The sequence below is a fragment of the Acomys minous genome (assembly GCF_964271855.1).
Source record: "Acomys minous genome assembly, chromosome: 5".
NCBI classification, from domain to species: Eukaryota; Metazoa; Chordata; class Mammalia; order Rodentia; family Muridae; genus Acomys; species Acomys minous.
This window is the reverse complement of record NC_140494.1, coordinates 57,247,164-57,275,065: the sequence shown is the minus strand read 5'-3', so window position 1 is coordinate 57,275,065 and position 27,902 is coordinate 57,247,164. Positions and strand designations below refer to the sequence as shown.

The window sequence follows — 27,902 nt, the reverse complement described above, 5'->3', positions numbered from 1 at the left end:
CGCGCGCCGCCATATTGGGAAGCGCCGCCGCCGCCGCCGCCTCCGCTCGGGATCCTGGGCTGTGGTGGGGCCACAGCGGCGGGCTGACGGCACCTCTGTGTGTACCCCGCCGACGCCCCGGCCCGCCGGCTTCGCCCCGACCCGGCTCCCCATGACTGCCTTCGGCCCCGCAGCCCACGGACATCGCCGCCCCAGCTCCGAGGAGAATTAACACGGAAGCTCCCGGGGCCGGGGCCGTGAGGGAGAGCCGGCCGGTCCCGCGTCCCTGTCGGTCCGGCGCGGCTCCTCGGCCGGAGCCATGACCTCGCTGACCCAGCGGAGCTCGGGCCTGGTGCAGCGGCGCACCGAGGCCTCACGGAACGCCGCCGACAAGGAGCGGGCGGCGGGAGGCGGCGGCGGCAGCGGCGAGGACGAGGCGCAGAGCCGCCGCGACGAGCAGGACGACGACGACAAGGGCGACTCCAAGGAAACGCGGCTGACCCTGATGGAGGAGGTGCTCCTGCTGGGCCTCAAGGACCGAGAGGTGCGGGCGCGGCGGGCCGGGCGCGGCGGCGGCGGGGCGCGGGCTCCAGGTGGGCCCAGGTGGGCGCCGGCGGCCGAGGCCGCACCTGCCGCTGGCTCGGGAGCCCCTCGCCCCTGAGCGCCAGACTTGTCCCGAGAGTGTGGGAGTCAGCACCCCCCCCGCCCCCTCCCCCGGCGGGGCCCCCGTGTGTTCCAGGTGTCCCCCCCCCCCCCAGCTCCCCGGTACCGGGTGTTTGGGTTTTTCCTTCCTCTGTTCACACTCTTCGTGTCCAGGTCTTGGCCGTCGTTGCGTTTCCTCCTCGCTTTCTTCGGCAAATGATTGCAATTCCAGCCCGAGACGGCTTAAGTAGATCCAAAGACTCGGGGGTGGGGCGTACCATCGCCCCCCAAGTATTGAGCTTTTGCAGGTTTTAAGACCTGGGGGGAGGGTGACGGATATACTTGCTGTCGGCCTCTCTTTTGTTTTTGTTTTTTTAAATGTAAAACTTAATGTACGACTTGCTGTTAAGAATTAGCAAAAGTTATTTTTATTGTTTAAAAAGTCAATACAAAATTGTTCTAAGACCTAGGAAGTAACTTTTTTGGGTCAGCTTGGTTTGAGCGAGCGATGAGTTAGTATTGCGGTTAGTTGCTCCGCTGTCGCCTCAGTTTTGCCATTTTAAGGGAGGGTTTGTGAAGTGCTGGGAATACCAAGTTTGCGATTTGATGAAAGGCCGCAAAGATTTAGATAGACTTTTGGAAAGGTCGTTTGCACACCAAATATCCAGGGGTTTTACACGTAGAAGTTGAAAAAAAAATTATAGTGACTGCGCCTATTCAACATCTGGATTTTGTAGTTAAACGTTTGATTTTATTACATACCCATCCGTCTACAAAATGATTATCTTGAAAGACGTAGAGGTTTAGATGTTTCATAAATCATGTATGATGAGGTGGCCTTGGCCCGGAAGCTTGTTTCGTTTCAGTGTGGAAACTCTAGACAGCACATTTTGAGAGTCAGATAGAAAGGGATGGGTCTTGTTTTAGGTAAGTTTTTACAATTCAGGAAGGAGGGCAAAAAATTCAGTTCATCCCCATAAAACAATTTTCTAGTGCCTCAAATTTCGCAGCGGTAGAAAGGTGAGTTTTTCCGTGGACTGTTGGTGGGTCCTGGGATGTTAGCTACTATCCAGGGAAGTGATTCTCAGTGGAAATGTTCACATGCCTTAATAGCATTCAGCTTGAAGACACTCAATAGCCCTCTCGCTATAAAAGGGGCACAGTACTTGTTTAATTAGTTATAATGAGGAAGGCAGGTGGGGTGTGTGTGTGTGTGTGTGTGTGTGTGTGTGTGTGTGTGTGTGGTGTGTGTGCGCGCGAGCTGATGTGAAAAGCTAGATGTTAGTGCCATAATAATGCGATTTTAGAAAGCATTTGTTGAGAAAGTATTATTTAGAAAGTAGGCTTCTTGGTAGTACACCCTTTTCCTTCCCTCCTTCTCTCCTTGGAAACAAAACAGATTATGAGACATTTTCAGGAAATACAAGAAAAACAAAATGGGCACTACGTTCCTGGGTTAGCATTTTGGTTCTGTATGGATACAACTCCATAAACCTAAAACTAATGGAAACTTGCTTTTAGTCTTGTCACATTGAGGAAATAACGGTGAGAAAGTCCCTTTTATTTTAGAGGCGTTACTCCGAATGTTTAAGCTAAAGCTGTCAACACTTACTTAGCTGTGATTGGTTCCCATGAAGATAGCCTGAAGAAGTTTTTGAAATTTAATGCTACAACATTTAGGTATGTTTTTGTTTTTAAGCAATTGAAGTTCTTTGGTGCCAGGTAATTGAAGCTATTTGTTGTGATTATTTTGTCTAAGTATCAGTAGACTTCATAAGTTATGGGGGCGGGGTTTAAGGTGTAGGCAAGTATAAGAAATGGTGTTGTGGTGGGGCTGGGAGTTTGCATTGCTTCTTGGTGTATAGTTTTTTCATTGACTGTATACATACTAGGAACTAGTCTTATACACTAATCCAGTTTTTTTAGGGGAGGTTCCCCCCACCCTTTTTCAGACAAGGTCTTGGAACAAAGTGTAGGATGGCTTCCAACTCCTGGTTTCCTGCCTCTGTTTCCCTAGTGCTAAAATCATAGGCATGTTTATACTCTTTTAAAGGGTCAGGGGTTTTCCTATCTTGTCCCAAGGTACTTAAGCCTATTCAGCAAGCTCCAGACCAGTGTGGGACCCTGTAGACTCAATTTTTTAATCCAATATATTTTATTACAACTTAGTAACCGAGCGTAAGTCACTTATAACCTGACTAACCAAAACAATAGGAAAAGAGGATTAAAGAACACAGTGACAAAATTGTAAGGATATCAGTTCCAAGGAACGATTGTCTTGGTGTAATCAGCAGGATTTTATCTGTTGGAACCTGGAGTAACTGGAACCCAGAACCTCAGCAGGAGCCGGAGCCCAGAAGCCTTCCCTCGAGTGGTTCTCTCTAGGAGCATCTCGAAGTGGGGTGATGAACAGCCAAACTATCCAAAGTCTCCAAAAGCCCGCCTCCAGTTCTGGGCTCACTTATATCTCCTCCCAGATCATGGGATCTTTTCAGCTGGCAACAATCAAGCTCCTGCACGAGGTGGTCGGTTTTCTAGTGGATTAACCTCACCTGTTCTCTCACAACACCGTTCTGATCCCACACTTGGGATCCTAAAAAAACAGGTTTCTCTCTCCTTTAAGACCCTGTCTGAAAAACAAGGTGGTTATTATCCGAGGGCAACATGATCATATATGCACACACAGTTAAAAAAAAAAAGCCAGTTGAACAGAAGTGAGGCTTTGTAGTCCTTTTCTTTACATACTAGTGAGAGTCTCAGAATTCTCATAAAACGTGGGAAAATGGTTAGGTTACTTCAAATGCTTGGGATTGTACTTTCGTGCCACTTACTGTTACACATTAATGAACTTTCCCCATTTTGTCTTGCTTGGGGGAGGGTGGGATTCTACATTGTGTTTAGCCGTCGAATTGATGGCTTTTATTATTTACTCATCCATCCATCCATTCACTTATTTTTGAGGCAGAGTCTCTCCATGTAGCCCTGGCTGCCCTGGAACTCATTCTGTAGACCAGGCTAGCCTTGAACTCAAAGATATCCTTCAGCCTCTGCCTTCAAATGCTGGGACTAAAGGCATGTGCCACCACTGCCCAATAGATTGTTTCTTTTTTTCTTGGTTTTGATTTTTTGTTAGAGACAGAGTTTCTCTGTGTAGCTTTGGCTGTCCTGGACTCACTTTGTAGAGGAGGCTGGCCTTGGATTCACAGAGGTTCGCCTGTCTCTGCCTCCCAGAGTGCTGGGATTAAAGGCGTGCACCACCATGCCTGGCTTGGATGGCTTCTTGAAGTATCTTCTATTTTTTGTTTGTTTGTTTTGTTTTGTTAAAGATAGGCTTGTCCGGTCAGTTGTCCTCCTGAGGCTCGAGGAAAAGAATAGTAGGCCAGAAGGATGTTTTACCTTTTCAGAACAGTGCTCCTGTGTACCACAGGCTTGAAAATGGTTGAGTTTTACTCTTGGCCCATTGGCCCCACTCTTTTTCTAGTGTGATTTATTTTATTTTTTATTTTTTTGAGTCATACTAGAAAAAGACAGCACCAATGGAGTAAACAGGTTTAATTGGTAGCTTTATCTCAGTTAATCCAAATATGGCACCCATTCCCTTTGCTAGGTGCTGAGGTTTCTAAGATTTTTAGCTTTTAAGGAGCATTCTGTCGACATAGGAGACAGAGCTCCAGAGGATTTTGGTATGATGGGATACCAACGTTAGAGGAAATAGAAGATGTAGATTAGAGCCTAGGGAAGTGCTGGGCTAGAAGAACCATCACAAACGCAACTTGAAGAGGAAAGGGCTTATTTTAGCTCATAAGTATACTCCATCAAGAAGAGAAGTCAGGATGGAAAATTTAGGCAGAGCCTATGGGACGGGACACAAGACACGGAATGCTGGCTTGTCCCTCTTGGCTTGTTCCTCTTGGCTTGCTCAGTTTGCTTTCTTATACAGCCCAAGACCACCTGCTGGAGGTGGCACCACTCACAGTGGGCTGAGCCCATCCATATCAATCATCAATCAAGAAAATACCCCACTGGCTTGCTTATTAGGCCCATCTTCTGGGGACTTTTTCTCAGTTTCTGTTCTCTTTGGTGGCTGTAGTTTGTGTCAAGTTGACAAAGAAACTAACACAAATACCGTGGTTTTCGATTCTAGCCTTGCCATTCAACTCCCAGTTGGGAGAGCTAGACTAAATGATTTTGAATTCTTAGACTTCATAGTTTTCTGGGCTAAATGACCTCTATTTATTGTCTATCACATAACCTGTTACAGGTCCTAAGGGGTGCTATATTACTTAAGCTAAGGAAAATGCTGTTGCTTTTGACTAAAGCTTGATCTTCGCTTTCCTCTTTGCTCTCCCCCTTTGATTGCTGAGGATCAAACTCTTACCTTGAGCACCGCAGGCAAGTGCTCTGCTCGAGTCCAGCTTTCATTATTGTCGTTAGTTTGTGACCATCCTGGACATGATAACTTAGTGAATGTTTGACTTATTCAGTTACTTCCTACTATGCCTTTTCATTGAAACTCTCAGTGTATGTGTGTTTGTCTCTGTGCCTGTCTGCGCCCAGCCCCGTGTGTGTGTGTGTGTGTGTGTGTGTGTGTGTGTGTGTGTGTGTGTGTGTAGAAATATTTTCCCCTTGTAATTCTAGACCATCTGGGCTGGGAACTCGGGAAACCTGAAGGATTTTTGGTTTCTTTTCCCTAGATGGAAGCGCAGTCTGTGATTGTTTCCATTAGTTCCCTTCTCCAGAATACTGTTCACTCTCCTGAGATAACAGGAGCCCCCAAACTTCCAGAACCAGTGACTATCATGGCAGCTGTGTTGTATAAAGTGCCAAGTGTAGTTGGCAGGCAGTAAGTCTTATTTCCTTTTGCCTTTTGGCTCCAAAACAAAAAGCTTGTGAGGTGTCTGCCTCTTCTGGCCCTTGTAATCAGTTCTTCCCATATTTTGATCTTATTTCCTCTTTGTGGTGCTTTGTTTTTTAGGGGACGAGAATAATCCTTACTACTTTCAAGGCCAGAATCTTTACAGAAGGTGGTTAGGGCAGGATTCTACAACTTCTAAAAGTTATTTAAGAAAATATCTTCTATATTTATTTGTGTGGGGGTATATAGGGCACCCTGTATGGAGGTCAGAGGACAACGCATGGGAGTTGGCTCGCTCCTTCTTTCATATGGTTTCCAGGGATCAAACTTGACTTACCAGGTCTTCGGTGGCAAATGCTTTCACACACTGTTTATTATTGAGACGGGCTCAGGTAGCCCAGGCTGGCCTCCAGCTCTGTGCTGAGGATGTCCATGAACTTGTGATCCTTTTGCTTCCATTTCTGGAGTATTAGGATTGCAGGCACTGTCTGCCGTCCTCGGTTTATGTTGTACATTTGGGATAGGCAAATCTCTCAACTGAGCTCAATCTCTAGTTCTGGTCCACAACTCTTTAAAAATATTTCTTTTCTTTTTAAAAATTTAATGTATATGTTCATAGTGGGAGTAACAATTTTTTTAAAAGCCATGAATTTGAAAGAGAGCAAGGGGAGGTAGGTATATGGGATGACATGGGAGGAGGAAATGATATAATTTATTATAATCTCTAAAATAATTTAAAGAATTAATGTTATTTTATTTGTGAATGTAATGGTGAGGGCTATATGCCTGTACTCTGGCTGGTCCCCAAGCTTTCAGGATCCACTGTGCTAAGGTACAGGCATACCAGGACATCCCTAGCTTTATGTGGATCCTACATATATTTGAACTCAGGTCCTTGAGCTTTCACAGTAAGCAGTGTTACTCGCTGAGGCATCTCCCCAGTCCTCAGATTTATTTCCATACTTAGAACTGTTTACACTGCTGAGGATTGAACTCAGAATTAGCAAGCTGCTAGGTAAGTCCCTGCCATGGAACTGTACTCTGAGCTTGTCTTCCATGGCCTGTTTGAGACTGTAGCTCAGGCTGGCTCCAAACTCCTTGGTTCAAGTGAGTTTTCTGTGTCAGGCTCTCAGGTGTTGAGGCTCCAGGCACTCTGTGCCCCTGTCCTTGGAGATATTCAGCCCAGTGAAGTACAGGCTGTAACCTAACATGAAACAAAACATTTTTAGATGGGATACACAAGAAGAACCTAGATGAAAAAAATAAGCAGTCTTACTCAACTATAAAAGTAAATAAAAATTGCGTGAAAATAACAGTTATGATGGAGATTATGAATGGAATAAGGAACATGAAACTTTATTGGCACAGGATGTTAAAAAAAATCTGGGGTTGATATTGGAAGCAGTTGCGGGCTTTAAAGACAATACTATAAACAGACTTTTAAAAGATGTGAGTGTAGAAAGGAATGGAAACCCTGGAGACAGCAAAGACATTGGTCTTGGAATTACTAAAAACATTTACAGTTTGTTTCTTTCTTTGTGCATGCATGTGTACATGATGGTGTGCATTTAAAGGTCACATTGCAACTTGTGAAAATAAGTTCTCTCCATTATGTGGGTCTCAGGGTATCAGGTTTCTAAACACTTAACCCATTGGGGCCTGAACTTGTAAAATTTGGTGCCAGTCTTGGGTGAAGATTAAAAGATTTGTTTGTTTAGAGACAGGGTTTCTCTGTGTAGCCTTGGCTGTCGGACTAGCTTTGATGGTCTCAAACTCACAGTGCTCCACCTGCCTCTGTCTCTGAGTGCTGGGATTAAAGGCATGAGCCACCTTGCCTGGCTATATATTTTTATTTATTTTTTGACTGGCATTTATGTCTACACCACATGCATCTGATTGCCTAAATGGTTAAAACAACAACAACACAGAATTACTAAGATTACTAAGCTATGAGAGAAAGGAAGTAAAATGATGGGGTTGGGCTTAAGGCATGAGAATAGTAGAACTATGCCTTTTAAACAACATACAAGTAGTCTGTATATTTAGGAAAATAAAGGTTACCAAAAAATAAGAAATAGGGATCAGAAACATGGCTCAGCAGTTAAAGTGTTTTTGCTGCTTTCCCAGAGTTTCCAGCTCAGCATTTCCTATAGCTCCAGTCCCAGGGCATATGACACCCTTTTCTAATCTCTTCAGCTGCCTGTACACACACACACACACACACACACACACACACACACACACACACACACACGGAAAAAAAGTCTTAAGTGTCTGGGGAGAGTGTCTCCATGATGAAGACTCTTGCCTGGTGTGTGTAGCACGCTGTGTTTTCTTAGCACTGGAAGAAATTTAAAACAAAACAAAACAAAAAACCCAAGAAAAATTAAAGCCTATAATTGATCTTTATTCACTAAAAATTATACTTGTGGTAATTGTTTTGTGCTTGACACAAAACAGATATATAAATATACAAAGATGTGTGTACATAATTAAAAACTGTGATAGTTATGTTGAAGAAAAAAAGAGAGGACTCTGAGAGTGAATTTGGCGTTGGGCACAGGAGAGACCTTTCTAAGAAATGCTGTTTGGTTAAGATCCAAAGGATTGGGAAGAGCCAGGCTTAGTGATGACACCCTATATTCAGAGGCCTATGTTGGCATTGAGAAACTGAAAGTAGGTTCTTAGTTATATCAGGTACAAATTTCTAGTGTTTCTAATATTAACCCTTACCACGTTACTGATTGTATCTTAATTATTACCTTATAATAACCAGTCTTTTTCTTGTTCCATTTTCTCTCTGATCTATAAAGAAAAGTGTAAAGTGAAGATAGCCATCACTATTAGCCATAAAGCGGGATCAATATGCATATACATGCACACATGTATATTTGATGTATGTATACATACATACATACATACATACATACATACATACATACATAAAAATGAGTTGGTTCCACTGGATAGCCCTGGGTGTCCAGGAACTCTCTCTGTAGACCTGGCTGGCATTGAACTCACAGAGATCCTCTCTCCCTTCCTAGTACTAGGATTAAAGGCCTGCACCACCACTGCCCAGGTGGTTTCCTAATTTTATAATAATCTTTGCACTGGGATCATTAAAACCATGTATTTATTTATGCCCCCTTATTAATACAGTATTTATTTGTATTCTATCTGTCAAACTTTGATATAGGCTTTGATCATTTACAAACCTACTTTATTTGGGGATTTTAAATGCCTTAATATAACTCCCACCTACTATAGGTAGAGAAAGAAGGTTAATGGGGACAGGAGAAGTAGACTGAGTTCTTTAGGTGGATTTCAGTCAATGTCATCAGGATTCCAGCAGACCCATTAAACAGCAAACCAGAAATTCAGCAAAAGCAACCACAATTGCAGCAGCAGAAACCTAGAAACCTCAAAGCATTTTCTGGAGTGTTTTGAGGAGGAGTGATTAACAGCCACGTGATGTGAAGTGATGCAGAAGCCAAAAAAGCCAACTTTCTGGTTTGGGGCTCATATATATCTCCTTTCAGTCTGTACCAGGATGTTTATTAGCTGGCAAAAACCATGCCCCTGCATGAGGCAGTTCCTCTTCTAGTGGACAAACATTATGGGCCCTCTCACAAGTCTTTTTCCAGTGAACGCCCTTACACAAGTCTGTTTCATATCCCACACTTGGGATCAAAACAAAAACATGTTTACATCCACTACACTTGGAGCCAGCCACTTTCCCCAGACTTCCTGGGGCGGGGGTGGAGGGTAACAGAAAAAGGGACATAGAGAGCCGATGAGATATCAGAGAAAGAATTATGGGAGATAGAAATGGAGACAGCTGCTTCTGGATAGGATGACAAAGGCTAACATTAGGCAAAAGAACTCATTGCTTCCGAAGAAAATCCAGATGTGAGTAGAAGAGCTGTGATTTGAGGTTTCCCTAAACAGTTCCCAAGTCAGCCCAAGAGCCACCCACCCAACTGTGGCAGGCAGCCCCCATCTCAGTGAACTTGACTGCTGCCTTGATGACCCTTGAAATGGTGTTGGCTGGTTTGGAAGCTGTGGCTAGGGATGAGAGAGGTCAGAGGATGCTGAGGCTCTTATTTGTAAATGTCTGTCAGTTTAGTATCACTACAGACATCAAGGAGACTGTAGAGGTGATCTTGGAGTGGGGTAAGAGACCAAGGCAGGAGAGCTAGGAGAGAGAATAAAGGCTTTTTTGAAAGTCTCATTTTGTAACTCTGGCTGACTTAGAACTTGCTATTAGACCAGGGTAGCCTCAGAGTCACAGAGATCCACTGTATTCTGCTGTGATTAAAGAAGGCACCCCACACCTGGCCCTTATTTTTAAATGTGTGTCTCTGTTGTTAATATACATTGAGTGCAGGTACCTTTGGGAGGCTCCAGGCATTGATACTCTTGGAACTGGAGTTATAGGCAGTTGTGAGTGGCTTGATACTGGGGACCAGATTCATGTTCTCTGGAAGAGCAGCATGTGCTGTTTCCTCAGCTCTTCTCTACTTGGATTTAAAGCCTGGTGCCTAGAAAGTTACATACAATATTCTGACATGCATACAGTAAATAAAAGTGGTCCAATGTCAAAAAGTTAGGCAAATACTGAATTTATTTACTTTTAGGCTTTGTCATCATTGTTACTGTTCCGTTATAAGTGGCAAGATCGGTGTCTTTGTACATACATTTTTCTATGCATGGTATTCTGTAATGTAGCTTAAGGTCTATAGAACTGTGTCAAAAGATTTGCATTTCTTTTTCTTTTTATCTCTCCCTGTCCTTTGTATAAAATTGAGACAAGGTCTCACTCTGTAGCCCTGTCCTGCCTGTAATTTTCTACGTAGACCAGGCTGGCCTTGAACTCACAGAGCTGAGCTTGCCTCTGCCTCCTGAGTGCTAGGATTACTATACAAAACCTGTATTTATGTTTCCATATCATTATAAATTCAGGGCATATTTATCTTATTTTTGTATCTTATGTAAAATATGGATCAAGGACATTTTTCCATATTGTATGTGTTTGTATAATACACGAAACATCTTAGAACATCTGGTTGTTGTATCTCTCTTAGTAAAACCTTCAGAGTAGGTTTACCCTGTATTCCATTGTGAGTGGCTAACTCTCAAGTTTCTCCTCAAGAGATTAGGACTAAGTAGTGTAGCTCTTCACCCCACTTGGGAGGGCTTGTCCTTATTGACACTTTGGAGGGCCCAGTAAACAGTGCCCCTTTTCCCATGCAAGCCAGACCGCTTGAGAGGAAAGAAAGCAGGCAGTTGGAGATGCACAGCAGTGATGGTCGTTTCTGACAGAAACTGGGATGGGCTGTTCCTAGATGTGTAGTGTAGTTCAGTCTTGCCTCCTAATGTTAACCTTGAAACTGCCAGTGGTGGGGGAAGATTGTTTCTTTGGAGTATGTCCCCTTGCCTCATTTGTTCGTTCTTTCTGCTGGACTTCCTGACTGAATGGTGCATGCAATGATAAAAACCTGTTTCACTTGAGTTTTACACAACACATGAGGTCTGCCCTGATGGTTGGCAGTTTGGTTTTGGCTGGGACCCAGAGGACCCACAGCAACAGAGGACGCTGTAGTCCACTAGCTTAGCAGCTAGTGCTGTGTTAGAAGAGAGCTGGGCAGTGTAGTGAGCTGCATATGCTGGGACCATCTTACCTGACCTGACAGTATATTAGGCTCTCTATGGCATGCTCTGTAGTATGCTTTATTCTATTTTGAACCCATGCCATTCTAGATACCTGTGTGTTGGAGGGCAGTACATAACCCGCTTACTTTATCTTGGAATGTCTCCCCTTGCTGATACTACTTTTTAGGACAAAGGGACTAATTTTGAAATTGGAATGCCTTGGATTGTTCAGTCCTGTTACTGAACTCAGGTTGGAGTTGTCTCATACATACATGATAGGTGAGGCGAGGGGCACTGTCTTACAGCCCCTGGTCCTCATGCTTTGTTTTGCTTCCAGGAAATCCTCTATTCTCCCACACTGTATGCAAACATAGCTAGTTATTTCTGCCTCTTGAACTAAAAATGTAGCTGCTTGATACTGCCAGTTTTTTACTAGTCTTTCTCATAGATTCTTGACTACCTCATTAAAAGTGGCTCACTTGCTGTGCTAGATAGGAAGGATTTCTGCTGACACACACATAAACATGCTATGAGTATGTAGTCCTCCACTAGGCCCCTGTAATTGTTGTTTAGAGAAACAAGGCCAAGTTTTTCTTTAAACTCTTGACTCTGAGCGGTTCCCCTGCTAACTTGTTTACACTCTGTTGTGTCGTGGATTCACTAGAGAACTGGGCTGGCTGAGGTTGATTACAGATGACTGGCACTCTCCTGGTCTGCTTTGCCTCTAGCCTACTTAATCTAACGTGGCATTGTTATCTGGTCAGTCATATTACTCCCACTGTTTTGGGTCAGTTTATGCAACTTAAAAACCTTCCCCCAGTAATTCCTGATCATGTGTTTGAGATATGGGTTTATTAAGAGGTTATCAAGGCACTGGGTACTCCGTTGCTTGATGTTTCTCTTAGCTTCACTGATCTTGTATATTTCAGATAAGTCCCATAAACTTTGGCATATAATTGTTCTTTTTCTTCATCTACTTTCCCATGTGAGCTAATTCATTTTTTTCATTAAATGTAACTCTGAACTCCGTAGTAAAGAGCACGTTCTGGTGACATCTCTGGGTGACTCATAGCACGAGAACAGTTGGGACAGTCATATTCAGCCCTCTGTTCTCTGCCATCAAAGGTGCACTGCTAAACTGTCCAACTGGCATTTCAGACTGGTGTACTCACCACACTCACCCTGCTTCATGAAGTGTATGCTGTCTACACTTCGCTTTTCTTTGCAAGAACCCCATCTGTATCTTCAGGCTTTTGAGAACCACACAGCTGTTAGTTTCATGTGGAATCAATTCCCAGGCGTCCTAAGTCTTTTTTTTCTCCAGATCTTGATTTCTATTGATTACTGGTTTTTAATAAACATGTTGCTTAGTCTCTTACAGTCTTTTCATTTTAGCAAATCTCAAAGCTAGTCTGCCTCCTTGATTTCACATTGAAATTGGCTTTTTAAATAATAATTATTTTTTAAAAACCTAGTTATTTACTTAGTTTTAAGACAAGTCTCACTGTTAAGTACCTCTGGCTGTCCTGGATCTCACTGTGTAGATCAGAGATCTACCTGCCTCTGCCTCCCAAGTTTTGGGATTAGTAGGTCACAGTGCCTGACAAAACTGTAGTTTCGCTTATCTCCCTATAGTTCCTTTTACCTAAATGCTGTTCTTCCGAAAGTTCTCATTAAAAGTGGTATCTTGGGGGTTGCACTTAAGTCCCCACATCATTAGTGAAGCTCCATGAACGCTGATGGTCAGCCATCCTCTTAAATCCTGGCCGATCACTTTGACCTGGCAAAAGTACCAGGAAGCCTTCCCTGTGTAGCCCAGGCTGCCTTGAATGCCAGAGGTATGAGCCACTATGCCTAGCCTGGATTTTTATTTATTAAAACATTTTAGTTTAATTTGTGTGTATGGCTGTTTTGTTTTCATGTATGTCTGCACTACCTGTATGTATGCCTGTTTATTTCTTAACAAAATCTCAAACGTTCAGTTCTACCAATAAAAACCCAGGAGTCAGATGCTGGGGTGAAAGCATGCTACCTCAGAGAGGCAGAGAAAGCACCCAGCTGACCTTCCTCAGCAGAAAAAGAAACCTCCTTCCCCACAGCTTCTCAAAAAACCTTCAAACTGAATGTCCCTCCCTTCTACTTCCTGTGTGTCTGTCTTCTTGACTTGCTTTTTGTTTTTTCCTATGTTCACTCCCTATTAATTGGCTGCTTGCTCCATCTCTTGACCTAAGATTAACTTTATTTAATCGTGTTTACAATACTCAAGCAGAAAGATCTTGGATTAAAGGTGTGTGCCAGGGCTGAGTAGAATCAGGTTTTTCAGTAAACAATATAATTTGGGGTTCAGAGTGTGATCAAATATCTTGCAACATATGTCTGGTGCCCAAGGAGTCCAGAAGAGGGCATTGACAGTGACAGACAGTTGTGAACCACCATGTGGGTGCTGGGAACTCTAGTTCTATGTAAGGGCATCAAGTACTTTTAATCTCTGAGCCATCTCTCCATCCCTGACTTTGAACTCTTGAGCAATTAGAATACCTCCATATCCCAATACTAGAATTATAGGTATGTATTGTTTTGCCCAGCTTAACCTCTAAAGTTCTTTTTTGTTTATATGAAAGAATATGCTGTTTAAAAAAATCCCTGCCCCAGATCCTATGTTAGCAATATACTAATAGTGCATTTTTAGTGTTTTGTTTTAAAAAGACGTGTGGCTTTGGCTAAAAATATTTCTACTTATGACTTAAGGTAAATTAGCTGTTTTGTTTTCTTTATTCATTTTCAATAGGGTTATACATCATTTTGGAATGACTGCATATCATCTGGATTACGTGGCTGTATGTTAATTGAGCTAGCCTTGAGAGGAAGGTTACAATTAGAGGCTTGTGGAATGAGAAGAAAAAGCCTTTTAACAAGAAAGGTAAGAGGACTTCTAAATAATACTCCGTTACAAGAATTTGTTCTGTATAAATGAGGACTATTTCTAATAGCTTTTTTTTTTTTTGAGACAGTTTCTCTGTGTTAGCCTTGGCTGCCCTGGACTCGCTTTGTAGACCAGGCTGACCTCGAACTCACAGTGATCCATCTGCCTCTGCCTCTCGAGTGCTGGGATTAAAGGTGTGCGCCACCACGCCCGGCTATTTCTAATAGCTTTAAATACTTAGTTTAAAATTGTCATTATTGGATTGCATTCTTGGTTTTTCTGGTTCTTTGCATATGCAACAGATATCACTCACTGTTAGGATCGATGTCCATTGCATCTTAAGAAAATGCCTAACTTTATTTGCTTCTGAAAAAGTTTGAAGGAAGTTTGAAAACCTTGAAACTTTAAAAAATTCAGTCTTGAGCCTGGCATTGGTGACACACACCTTTAATCCCAGTACTCGGAAGGCAGAGGCAGGCAGATCTCTGTGAATTTGAGGCCAGCCTGGTTTATGAAAGAGAGTTCCAAGATATCCAGGACTACACAGAGAAACCTTGTCAACTTTGTCTTGTAAAACAAAACTAAACAAAACAAAAATCCAATCTGTGGAACTCAGTTACTCATCGGAAATTAATCTTTTTTGGTGGAGGACTGTGATTGACTTTATACTTATTCCCATGGTGAAGGTATTTGTAGGTACTTCTGTAGTAGAACAGAAATGTATATGCTAGGTTTTGGATTGTTTTGTTGTTGTTGTTGTTTTGTTTTTTGTTTTTTCGAGACTGAATTTCTCTGTGTAGCCTTGGTTGTCCTGAACTAGCTTTGTGGATCAGGCTGGCCTTGAACTCACAGTGATCCGCCTGCCTCTACTGCCCAGTGCTGTGATTAAAGGCATGTGCTACCACACCCGATCTTAGGTTTTGGATTTTAAATTCAGACTCAGCCTCAGATATTGAAGATTGTTTCTTTTCTATTCTTATGCTTTGGACATGGTATTTCAAAACCAATTTAGTAATTATATTATATTTATAAATCTAAATGTTAGGTCAAACATTTGTTTGTTTTTCGGTTTCTAAGTGCTCTGTAGCCTTGGCTACTCCCTTTGTATACCAGGCTGGCCTGGAACTCACAGCGATTCCCCCTACATTTGCCTCCTGAGTGCTGGGATTAAAGGCATGCACCATCATGCCAGGCATGCAGTTTGTTTTTTTTAAGACAGAGTCTTCACTTTTTAACCAAGGCTGACCTGGAGCTCACCATGCTGCCTTTGACCTTAGAAGGCCTCCCACCTCCATCTCCAGAACACTAAGATTACAAGCTCGTGCCTTCATTTCTTTCTTTTCTTTCTTTTTTAAAAAGATTTATTTATTATGTATACAGTGCTCTGTCTGCATGTACACCTGCAGGCCAGAAGAGGGCATCAGATCACATTATTGATGGTTGTGAGCCACCATGTGGTTGCTGGGAATTGAACTCAGAACCTCCGGAAAAGCAGTCAGTGCTCTTAACCTCTGAGCCATCTCTCCAGCCCATCGTGCCTTCATTTCTTACTCTTAACACTGTCTGACTGATAAAACAAGAAACGATAATTTTATAAGAAGGAAAGCCATTAATGTGCTGACGAACGTTACATGCAGTAGTGTAAGCTCTATGCTGGGTTGGAGTGAATGCAGCTCATGCTGAGTGCTTCCCTGGCATGTGCAGGGCGGGGGTGGGCTCTGGGTTTGAGCTTAGTACTGAGTGGGTCAGGTGACATGGGCATGTTTGTCTATTGGAGTCAGGGTCTTGGTGTATAGCTTATGCTGGCTTTGAATTTAGATTCTCCTAACTCACTCCCTTGAACTGCTGCTATTATAGGCCAACACCATAGAAATAGTCTCTCACGGCATTTCTAAAGTCAATTTAGTGATTTACTGTTAAGACAGCTGTGCTGGCATTGGAATAATTTTTAAAAATTACTGTTTTGGAGAACTGTATCATAAAACAATACAATATTATATTAGTCTGAAGCCATGGTGACTTGTGGAGAGAAACAACCCGAGTAGGCTGTTATTGTAGTTATCAATAAAAAAATATATACACAAATTAGTAATTTAGGAACTTTTCATTAGAGTCCTGACCTAAAGCAAAAAGAGTAAGCTAACAAGAGTCCGTTTTGGGGGCTGGGGAGTTGGCTCAGTGGTGAAGAGCACTGGCTGCTCTTCTGGAGGACCTGGGGTTAAATTCCCAGCACCCACAGGCAGCTCACAGCTCTCTGTAACTTCACTTGGCAGGGGATCTGACATGCAGACATACATGCAGGCAAAACACCAATGCACATAAAATAAAAATAATTTCAGAAACAAGTCAGTTTTGTGCTGTTCCTGAGCAAGAGCCATGGACTGGTAATTGTCTGTTCAGTTTTCTGTTGTGTATTCAGTATTTAAGTATATCATGCACTGTGCTAGACTTTGGAATACAGTTACAGTCAGGAGAAACTTGTTCCCTAGCTGTAGTGGCTTACTATGTCATGTGATGTAGGTAATGTTGTTGCAAAAGTACTCCATATGATTTAACAAGTTAAAATTTAAAATAATTGTGGTTTAGTTAAGATAATGCATATAGTTAGCTACCAAGTGTAGCTGTTTTTCCTTGGTCTCTTCCTGGAAGCCAACTATTTTAGTTTTTTTTGTTTTATTTTTAATGACAGATTCTCTCTCTGAGGTTCTGTCTGAGTTGGAGTTTGGTATATAAACTAGGCTGGCCTCAAACTCACAGAGATCCTCCTGTCCTTGCTTCCTGAGTGCTGGAATTAAAGGCATGTGCCACCACTTCTGGCTCTGTCTTCAGTTCATTTTAAGTTCATGTTAACAAATGACCATAGTCTTAGTGGATGTAATCATGTTGGTTTTTTATTTTTTTGAGACAGGGTTTCTTCTCTGGGTAGCCTTGGCTGTCCTGGACTTGCTTTGTAGACCAGGCTAGCCTCGAACTCATCAGTCCACCTGCCTCTGCCTCCCAAGTGCTGGGATTAAAGGCGTGCACCACGCCTGGCATTGTGTTGGTTTTTGAAGGTTCTAAGGGAGAATCTGTTTGTAGCCTTTCAGCTTTTGGTTGTTTTACTCTTGCTCCTTAGCTTCTGTCCACATCTGTCCTCATGGCCTGCCTCGTGTCATATCACTGCTGCACAACTGACCTTGGGCCTCTCTGTTATAAGATTGTGGCTCCCACAGGGTTGCTTGTTTTATGAATCTAATATTTTCTGTTAAGTCCCCAAGGTCTTCTTGAAATCTTTAATCTATATAATGCATTTCCTTGGAGGTCTTGTTTTTTATTTTTAATCTTTTTTCCTTACTCTTTTTGCTTTAGGTCAGGACTCTAATGAAAAGTTCCTAAATTACTAATCTGTGTATATATTTTTTATTGATAACTACAATAGCAGCCTACTCGGGTTGTTTCTCTCCGCAAGTCACCGCGGCTTCAGACTGGAGTTAGCAAGGATTTATTGAAGTAGAGCATATTTGTTTGAAGTCACACATATTCTTGAAAGTTTTAAAGGAATTTAGAACTTGTTTGAATCTTTTTTTAAAAAAAACTTATATATATTTATTATTTATACAGTATTCTGCCTGAATGTGTGCATGCATGCCAGGAGAGGGCACCAGATCTCATTATAGATGGTTATGAGCACCATGTGGTTGCTGGGAATTGAACTCAGGACCAGTGTTTTTAACCTCTGAGCCATCTCTCCAGCCCACTTGTTTGAATCTTGACTGGTTTTGAGCAGGAGCATTGAAATGTAGTAAGATCTGCTTGCTGATGAGCTCAGTATGGAACATGGGACTGAAAGTGTTGCCCTCATGTGCTCACAGGCTCACAGCAGCTGTGGTTACCTGAACAAGGTGAAGCCATACAATGCCCCAGTGTGGACTGGAGTGTTCTCATGAGGCTTCACCCCCAGCTGAGGAGCGGCTGATGGCTGGGGAAGGTTGTGTTGTGTAGCTACTGGTAGGCTGCCCACACTCTAATGGATGGCCTAACACCCATGTGCGTACAAGCAACATTAGGAGTGGCTTATTTAAAAGTTGTGTGTGTGTGTGTGTGTGTGTGTGTGTGTAGGTGACAGGAGGAGAGCTGTTGGTGGGGAAGGAATGTGGAGAATTTGGGTTGGAGATGATCAAGTTACATTGTACATTGCTATGAAATTATCAAAGAATAAATAAAAGTATTCTTAAAGCATTAAAAATGTTCAGAGCCTCTACTCAGAAGACAGTATTACAAGTGAATAGATGGTCAGACTTGTGGGCTAGAATCCTGCCAAAGGTAGTGGAGAAAATGACACATGTGAGAAAGGGCTAGAGCTGAACTTAGAAGAAAAATTATCTCCCCATAGCCAGGTTCTGACCCTAGTAGAACACTTGGCTCAGAAGCAAGGTGGATGATGAGGCCAGAGTCTGGCCATGAAGAGAGGGATGGAGGGAGCAGAAGGAAGTAGGTCACACGGCTACAACATCACAGGCACAGGGTTCTTTTCTCCTGAAGTCCTTTTCCCCATAAACCCTGGTCTAACTAAACACCATAGAGTGAGTGTTCTGAATGATGTTTCTGAATCTGCACTGCCCAGTGTTGTAATCATGTCACTTTGATAAACTGAGCTATGCTGTAAAAACATACTGGGTTTTAAAAAACAGTGGTGAACATACTAGATTTCTTAGCCTTCAAATATCTATTATGGACTAATTTTGGCTATACTGGATTAAACCTAGTACTTAAAAATTGATTTTTTTAAATTCTTAAAGCTAGATTTGTGGTTGGCTTTATAGTTATATATTTCTCTTGTATAATGCTGAGGATTAAGACCTTATATATTTTAATCTTTTGTGAAATTGAGCAAAAAAAATGAAGGACACTTTTTTGAACAAAAACAAGAGAGAACAGTTATATTTTAAAGGTAAAATTGTTAAGTTTCACAACATTTTTAATAGCCACTCTAAGGTACTTTACTAGGCTGAATTCTGGTACTACAGAATTTCAACTAGAAATGTATTGCTTGGGAGATACAGGAGTGAAGCCCGCGGGGACCCAGGGTAGCTGAGTAGTGTGGCAGTACTAAACTCATTTCCTACCGCCCCGCCCCCCTCCCTGCTATTTTCTACTTTTTCTTGCCTTTGAGGTTGATTTACTTTATTTATGTGTCTGGGGTTCTATTTGTGTGTATGTCTATGCACCACATGCATGCTGCAGCAAAGGCCAGGAGACATTTGAGTCCCCTGAAACTAGAGTTACAGACGAGCTGCTGTGCGAGTCCTGGCAGAACCTCCAGTGTGCCTACGTCCTGGGCTGTCGCTCAGCCCCTTCTGAGATTGTAGCCCAGGATAGGTGATTTAGACTGCCTGTCCTTACCAGCCCCACACCCCATCTCTGATCCTCATCTACTTGGTGCTGGAGATTGAGTAATTTTACATAATCAAATCACTGCTTGTCTTACCAGTGGCAATTTAAAAAACGTCTTTGTTATTCCTGAAACTGTATTTCCCCTTCATATCTTTTACTGAGCATAAGCTCATGGGAGCTATTTCTTAATTTTGTAATTTAATAACATTCATTGAGAAAATTAGTTTTGTTGCTTATGTGAAATGCCTTTAGTATATTGAATTCTTCCATATAATGGAGTCTTTCTTTGCCTAAGAATGTTTCAATGAATGAAATTCTGTACTTAATAGCTTAAGGTTCAGCATCAAATGGAATTATAGTAAGTATAAGGTCTCTGAGCATGAAATGTTTACGTACTTATGTGTTTTTTGTAACGAGTTTGTGACAAGAAGAGGTACCAGTGGATCTTTTCTGACCTCTTGTGTTTTAGGTGATCTGTAAATCGGATGCTCCAACAGGGGATGTTCTTCTTGATGAAGCTCTAAAGCATGTTAAGGAGACTCAGCCTCCAGAGACAGTCCAGAACTGGATTGAGTTACTTAGTGGTAAGCTGATGTATTAAAAAGTAAACATTGAGTTCTGTTTAGAGAAGCTTGTTTAGTTACTTATGGAAACGTGGTGGTGGGATGATATATGTATATAAAGTCTTATCTCCTTTCACATGAGAGAGAAGATACTGAATAAGATGGATATTCTTCCTTCAGGCGCTTGTTTGTTTGTTTGTTTGTTTGTTTGTTTGTTTTGAGTCAAGGTGTTCTCACTATACAGGCTGAACTCCAACACAGAGAGATCCACGTGCCTTTGCTGCCTAAGTGGTAGGATTAAAAGCCTGCCCCACATGCTTGTATCCAATCATTTTTTTTTTTTTTTTTTTTTGGAGACAGGGTCTCTCTGTGTAGCCTTGGCTGTCCTAGACTCACTTTGTAGACCAGGCTGGCTTCGAACTCACAGTGATCCGCCTGCCTCTGCCTCCTGAGTGCTGGGATTAAAGGCGTATGCCACCATGCCTGGCCCGACCATTCTTTATAAAAATCATTGGTACAGTTTTCTTTGTTTAGAGTGGGCCAAGCTGTGAGGATGTCCTCATAAACTATAAACTGTCTCTTGATCATTTATTACGTGTACCAGTGGCTCCTTGGGCTCATTCTATCTGGTGGTTGGTGTCTTGATCGCCTGATTGCCTTTGACAATGCATATACCCCAAACTAGTATTGGCCTAAGGGGCTGGGTTGATAAGTTAAGGTGGTTGTATACTTAACTAGTTAACATTATATGGCTGTGAACTGACTAACTCTTACACTTGAGTTGCTTTTGCACTCTTCTCACTGGAGTGAGCATTGAAGAAATGGCGAGGTCTATAAGCTTTCTTCCAAAGTGAGTCCAGGACAGCCAAGGCTATACAGAGAAACCCTGTCTCAAAAAACCAAAAAAGAAGCTTTCTCCCCAAGTATTGAAATATAGTAGGATGTCCATTGGGTTAGATCAGAAGTCACGAGGCAGATATTTAAACAATATCCTATGCTTTTAGATTGGCTATAGATGCCAGAATGTTGCTTTTTAGCACATATTATTATTAGGTATACATTAGGAATGGCATGAAAGAGTGGGTCCAGCTCAGGAGGAAGAGAAAACAAAGCACCTTGCTAGTGGTGGGAGTTGTAGTTGGAGCTCAGTGATGGAGTGCTTCGTACTGTGTGTGAGGCCCTGGGAAACAGAAAAGGAAAACAGCCACTTGCTTCCTATTGAGCAGATGTACCAGACTGCAGTGCAACTTGCCAAATAATAAAGATTTTTATCACTTTTATTTTAATAGGGGTGGTGAGGGGGTGATGGTGAGCTTGCTCTGGCACAGGAGCAAAGGTCAAAGGACAATCAATACGCAAGAGTCAGTTCTCTCCTTCCACAGTGTGAGTCCCAGGGATGGAATTGAGATTGTTATGCTTGGCTGCAAGTGGCTTTGCTCACTGAGCCATCCTACTGCTCTCCCATTTTTATAAATGTTTAAAGTGTATAGGTCTGTAGCCAGCTTGGAGGCTAAAACTTTTTTTTTTTCCTTTGAAAAGTCCAGCTGTTTCAAAGTTGTCTTTATCAGTGTTATAGTCCTTAGGATCTAGAATGTCAGAGCTCTGGATTTGACTCCTGCCTTGTACTGTAGAAATATCAGCAACAGAACAGGATGTGGTGCACTGTCTGAATGCCAGGGTTACATGGTACTGACATCAGTGCTGTGAACTTGCAAATGGAAGGGATCTTAAAATATATTTAAGACCACCTAAGTGTGTCTAATAATTTAATATTTTTGGCTCTCTAAAATTTTGGTAGTTCAGAAGAAAATCTGAGGAAACTTTTAGATATTAAAGAAGGAAGAAGTCCTTGGATTAGACATTTAAAGGATAAAAATTACACACAGAGAAGGAAATGTGCCTTTTCAGAAGGATTAGAAGGGACTAGTGAGATGGCTCAGCAGATAAAGGCACTTGCTGCCAAGCTTGCTCACCTGAGTTCAGTGTTTGAAGTAGGTGGCCACGAAGGTGTCTAGAGTGTGAGACCTGTCCTAGCTAGCCGACTGTTGGGACACAGTTGTGTTGTACTGGAGCTCTGTGAAAACATAAGTGTATCAGACAGTAATAACCTAAGTGGCTAGTGTTGCTGGGGGATAGTACTTTGATAGCTTACAGGTTAGTATATGCATAGTTAGTTAATTGTAGAGTTAAAGGAAAATAAGTATTTACATAAATGTGGCTATCCTCTTCAGTTGTATTACTTTGAGTTCTTCAAAGTCAGCTACTTCATCTTGTCTGGTTCTAGCTTAGGGTTGTTTGCTTTCCTGACACTGGCATTAAGAAACAGAGTAAGAACCCAAACCTAAACTTGTCAGGTGGTAAGTAGGCTCTTGAGAGACAGTGGATTGTACAGTCGAAGGTGGAAGTCATACACCTGTGAAAAGGTCATCATCAGTGCTGTTTCTTCTGTTCTTAGTATGTTTTACTCTTTCTGGAAGTCTAGATGTAGCTTGTGTGCCCATTCACCTGTACCTTCCTTAGAGATAGATAGTCCTTAATACTGAATCATTTCTTTTCTTTCTGTCTTTCCTTTTCTTTCTTTGTTTGTTTGGTTTTTTTTTTTTTTTTTGAGACAGGGTTTCTCTGTGTAGCTTTGGCTGTCGTAGGCTTGCATTGTAGACCAGGCTGGTCTCAAACTCACAGGGATCCACCTGCCTCTGCCTCCTGAGTGCGGGGATTAAAGATGTGTGCCATCACTGCCCACTAAATCATTTCTAATGCCTCATTTTGTTCTTAGGGTCACATTCCCATTTTATTCTAGCCAGTAAATTATATTATAAAGATTTCACACGCACACACATGCATGCATACATGCATGCATGCACAAGCCCACACATGCTTGCAGACACTGATTTGTTTTAATATTTTATTTGAAAAAATTCAATTATGTAAAATGGCCTTAACTACTAGTCATTCATAGTGCCAGCCCTTTATCATATACCTGAATTTCTTTTCCATTGTAAATTGCAGAATTTCAGTGGCTGTTCCACAGGCCAGTGGGTAAAGCACTTACTGACAGGCATGGTGACCTGAACTTGGGATTGACTCCACATGATGGGAAGACAGACCTATCTTCTGCACGTTGTTCTCTGACCTCCGCACTTGAGGCATGAGTCACATCCATGTGCACACATATAGTCATAACAAATAATATAACAAAAGACTGTCCCAGAGAATTCCAATTTTCCTTTGTTTTGTGCACATTTCCTTTAAGTTATGTAGGTGCTATACTCGCTCTCTTTAAAGTCCTTGTCTGCTGGTCTTTTCATTTTTGCTATTTCTTGTTCATGGCTGATTTGGTTGGCTATTTCCATTCCTCATTAGTTTGCAGGCACATTTTCTTCTTTGCAAATGTAATGTGTTTTGTTATTGTTTTAACAGTATTGAATACTCAGCATTGTGAATATTAGATTAAGTGCTGAACTTTGAAGTCTTTGTCTAAAGAGTGTTGAATGCCTGCCTAGCATGTGGGGGCCCTTAGTTCATCCTCATTATTGTTTCCCTTCCACTGCTCCCCAGGGGGAAGGGCAGCCTTGGCTTTGGCTTTTGAAGACAGACATCTGAGTTACTTGTGGACCAACATGCTTTAAAGCTTGGGTGGGACAGTCTAAGTAGTTTCCACGCGGTCTTTCTGGGTCTCCTTGTGCCCTAGATGCTCTTAGGTTAAGGCCTTTCACCTCAGGCTGGATGGATTCAGGTTTTCCTCTCATCTCTGAGAACTCGAGGCATTGTTCAGCTTCCTGGTATTTGTCTTTTTGCTTTTAGCTCTGCAGCTTCTCACTTCAACTTCTGTGGCTTAGTTGTCTGAGACTCGAGAATACTGCACAGGTCTTTAGCTACGGTCTTGCCCCTTTCAGCTACTTTAGCTGTCCCGATCGCTGACTTCAGACTGGGTAGGGTGACTGCTGTGTCATTCCTGCTCTGTCCCCCAGGGTATGCCTCCAGGTAGTGTATGTGGGGCAGTCCTGAGGCTCATTAGGTTTGCCCAAGAGTCATAGTTTCAGAATGCTTTATGACCAATATCTGAAAAGTCACTTTTAATTTATTTCCCCCGTATTTCTAATAATAATGAAGATTCTTTGCTGTCCAGGCTAGTCTTTATTTTATGTGTCTGAGTGCCCCGAGTGCATGCATGTGCACCATGTGTGCTGCAGAGGTCAGTGACATTGTTTCCTCCTGGAAATCGGAGTTACAGGTGGCTGTGAGGCAACTCACTGATATGGGTGCTGGGGATTGAACTCTGATCCTCTGTGTGAGCATTATGTACTCTTGAGCACTGAGCTCCTGTCAAGGATATTCTGTACTCTTAGTGTGATACAAGTAAAATAGTTTCTGTGGCCATCTGAACAGCAATATAATCCAGTCCACTACTCTTTCCTGGGATAATAACAGTGTTCTGTGCTGTCTAGTAGTTAATGGCCAGCCATTTATGGCTGTTGCTACTTAAAATGTGGCTTGTAAAGCTGAGGAACTGAAAATTTAAGTACATTTTAAGTTTAATAGCTCCATTTTACTGACTTCAATAATTCAGCTTAGATATAATATAATTTTAGGTTGATTCTCTAAGTGTTCCAAAGTCCAGCCTTAGAGTCTTTATATTGAATAAAGGAGCTGGTGATTGAGTTTTAATGTGTTCTAGTTTAGAGAAGTGCTTTGTTACTAAATTTTGTAAAGGAAAATTGTTGATTTTATTGAAAAATGCTTAATTTCACTAAATGCCATCTCAAAAGGAAGTGGATGCTGTGCCTGAGAGTGTGTTGGGAGCCTAGAACCCAGAGATCCAGATTTGGGCTTCATGGTCTAGGGGGATGCGGCTTATCTAATAGTATATATATTTTTGTTGTAATTCAACAAATCATATCCTTCATTCCTAACTTCTGGAATGTTCTTATCTAGGTGAGACATGGAATCCATTAAAATTGCATTATCAGTTAAGAAACGTACGGGAACGATTAGCCAAAAACCTGGTAGAAAAGGGTGTGCTGACGACAGAGAAACAGAACTTCCTCCTGTTTGACATGACGACACATCCTCTCACCAATAACAACATTAAGCAGCGCCTCATCAAAAAGGTACAAGAAGCTGTTCTTGACAAATGGGTAAATGACCCTCACCGAATGGACAAGCGCTTGCTGGCCCTCATTTACCTAGCCCATGCCTCGGATGTTTTGGAGAATGCTTTTGCTCCTCTTCTGGACGAGCAGTATGATTTAGCCACCAAGAGAGTCCGGCAGCTTCTCGACTTAGACCCAGAAGTGGAGTGTCTGAAGGCCAACACCAATGAAGTGCTATGGGCGGTTGTAGCTGCATTTACCAAGTAACTGTCAAGTGGAAGGTTTCCTTTTTCTCATGTGAACCAGTAGCTTTTTCTTCTATTGACTTCTGGTTTTCTGCAGTTTGTACTTTCCCACGCTAATAATTGGCTTTTGTTCTACAAAATGGTGGGTGGCTATTTCTTTTTGTATGTACGCAGGATTCTGCTGGTACGAGAGGCCTTCCTCTTTCTGTTTTTAACCAACCTCACTGCCACATTGGCACTCCATTCCCTGTTGCCATTCTCACTGTTACCTGTTTTGGGTTTCTGGTGTACTTTGACTTTCAGAGTAGCTCCAGCCACCCCATGCACAGCTTTTGGATTACCTCAGATCGAGTTTTCCCACATGTGCATACTCACCTGGTGTTCCGCCTACAGTTCAGACAAGTCACAACAAGGCCTTCAACTCACCAAAGGTAAACATCTGTATCTCTTAGGACATTTTATACATAGACCTCAGTTGAGATGTATACTTAGCAAAATTATTTTTAAATTGAAACAGCACAGTAAATACATAATATAAAATGCCCCCTGGATTTTGCTTCCTATGTAAATCTATTGTATGATTACAGCTAATATAATTTTAGCTATTAAATCATAAAGGTCCAATTGTTTCACAAAGCCGTTTGGGATGGGCTGCATTCCACTGATACTGTATATAGTTTGAATTATATATGACCTCTGCCTCATTTTAGTATTTTGCAAAATTTAATTGTGCATCTGATGCCCCTCACTTGGCTTCATTCATTGTTATTTGGTGGCAGAATAGACCCCATCATTGAAGGAGATGTGTGATTCATTCAGGGTTCTTTCTGAAGCCAAGCCTCACTTGGTTTCATTCATTGTTATTTGATGGCAAAATAGACCTCTCTCATCATTGAAGGAGAGACAAGATGTGTGATTCATTCAGGACTCTTTCTGAGCTGTGCCCCTCATGGTACTTTGCCTGTGCATCTCTATTGGGCCTTTTCTTTTTTTTTTTTTTTTTTTTTAACTTTTGCTGTTTTTATGATTTCTATAGGAAAGAGGCTTGTGACCAGTACTGATCTTGAGTACAGTTTTTGTTTTTTTTAAAAATCTTTTCATTTTTCTGTCCTCAAGTAAATTAATGTCTGCTCTGAAATATCGTTTATCTACTCATCCTTTTTTGGGGAAACGAAAATCAGATATCAGTCCTAGCAGATGTTGCATGTAAATTGGTAGCGAGTAATGATTACAACTCACACGATTAAGAATTTTGTAACAGAAAGCTCTGCTATGTTTTAATTTTTATATACAATTATGATAATTAGCACATCATAAGACTGCAAACCTCTGCTTTTTAATGTTGATTTTATTCATTATCACTGTTTATTTACCATTAGTTTCATAATGTAAATACTATACATTGAACAAATTAAATGTCACATTTTTTATTACTATAGTTCATGTTAATAGTGGGGCTTTCAGGTGTCTGGAAACTTTTGGTTAATATTTGATGCAAAAATACTAGAAGCGTATAACTTTAGAGGTGAATTTTAAGGGACTCCCTAATATGTACACTATCTTTTTATCTGAAGAAATAAATAAACTATGATCTTGAAAGTGCCTGAATCAGAGCAAGCATGTCATTTGATTTTTGTGTTATTTTCTTTGCTTCGAGTGACGTTTTACTTCGTATGGCATCGTAACATTTCAACTACAGGGCCTGGCAAACTGTCTTAAGAACCAGATAGGAAATACTTGAAACTTGGCATGCTGCATATGGTGTTTGTTGCAGAAACTCAACTCTGACAAGTGAAAGCTGGTTGTCACTGACATTGCAAACAAAAGGCAGTAAAACATTGGAGAAGCAGGCAATGTTTTTGCCACTAAGTGAGTTTGCCATCCCCTTTAAAATGATGTATGGGAAAAACATTAAAAACCTCATTTCTCAGGGCTAGAGAGATGGCTCAGAGGTTAAGAGCACTGGCTGATCTTCCAGAGGTCCTGAGTCCCAGTTCCCAGCAACCACATGGTGGTTCCCAACCATCTATAATGTGATCTGATGCCCTCTTCTGGCCTGCAGGTGTACATGCAGACAGAGCACTGTATATATAATAAGTAAATAAATAAAAAAAAACAAACTAATTTCCCTCCCAAATGATAACCACTATTGTCAATAAAGGTTTTTTTCTTTTTTAACGTAAAAATGGATACTGAAAACTGACATTTAAAACTGAAGTTTTAAAAATAAGATCTGTTATTTTATGTGTATGAATGTTTTGCCTACATGTATATATGTGTATTCTGAGAGTGCCTGTGAGAGGCAGAAGGGTGTGTTAGATGTAAGCCACCATGTGGTGCAGGAAACTAAACCCAGGTTTGGTTCTCTGTAGCAGCAATGAGCGGTGTTAACTGCTGAGCCATCGCACAAGCCCCGTAGACAGACAGACTGAGTGGCTCACTGACTTTATTTCTTTTTCTTTTTCTTTCTTTTTTGTTCCTCAAGACAGGGTTTCTCTGAGTAGCTCTGGCTCTCCTGTAACTCACTCTGTAGACCAAGCTGGTCTCGAACAACTCAAGATATCTGCGTGCTTTTGC

The 27,902-nt window shown here is 41.8% G+C and overlaps 1 protein-coding gene across 1 annotated transcript; it reads left to right on the top strand.

The window, feature by feature from the left end:
- GOLPH3 (golgi phosphoprotein 3) lies at positions 1-26,942 on the top strand. Its single transcript, XM_084781106.1, has 4 exons — positions 1-523; positions 13,917-14,048; positions 19,894-20,008; positions 24,923-26,942. The coding sequence occupies exons 1-4, from the start codon at positions 299-301 to the stop codon at positions 25,345-25,347; spliced, it is 897 nt and encodes a 298-aa protein (XP_084637232.1). The 5' UTR covers positions 1-298; the 3' UTR covers positions 25,348-26,942.
- Positions 26,943-27,902: the final 960 nt, after the last annotated feature.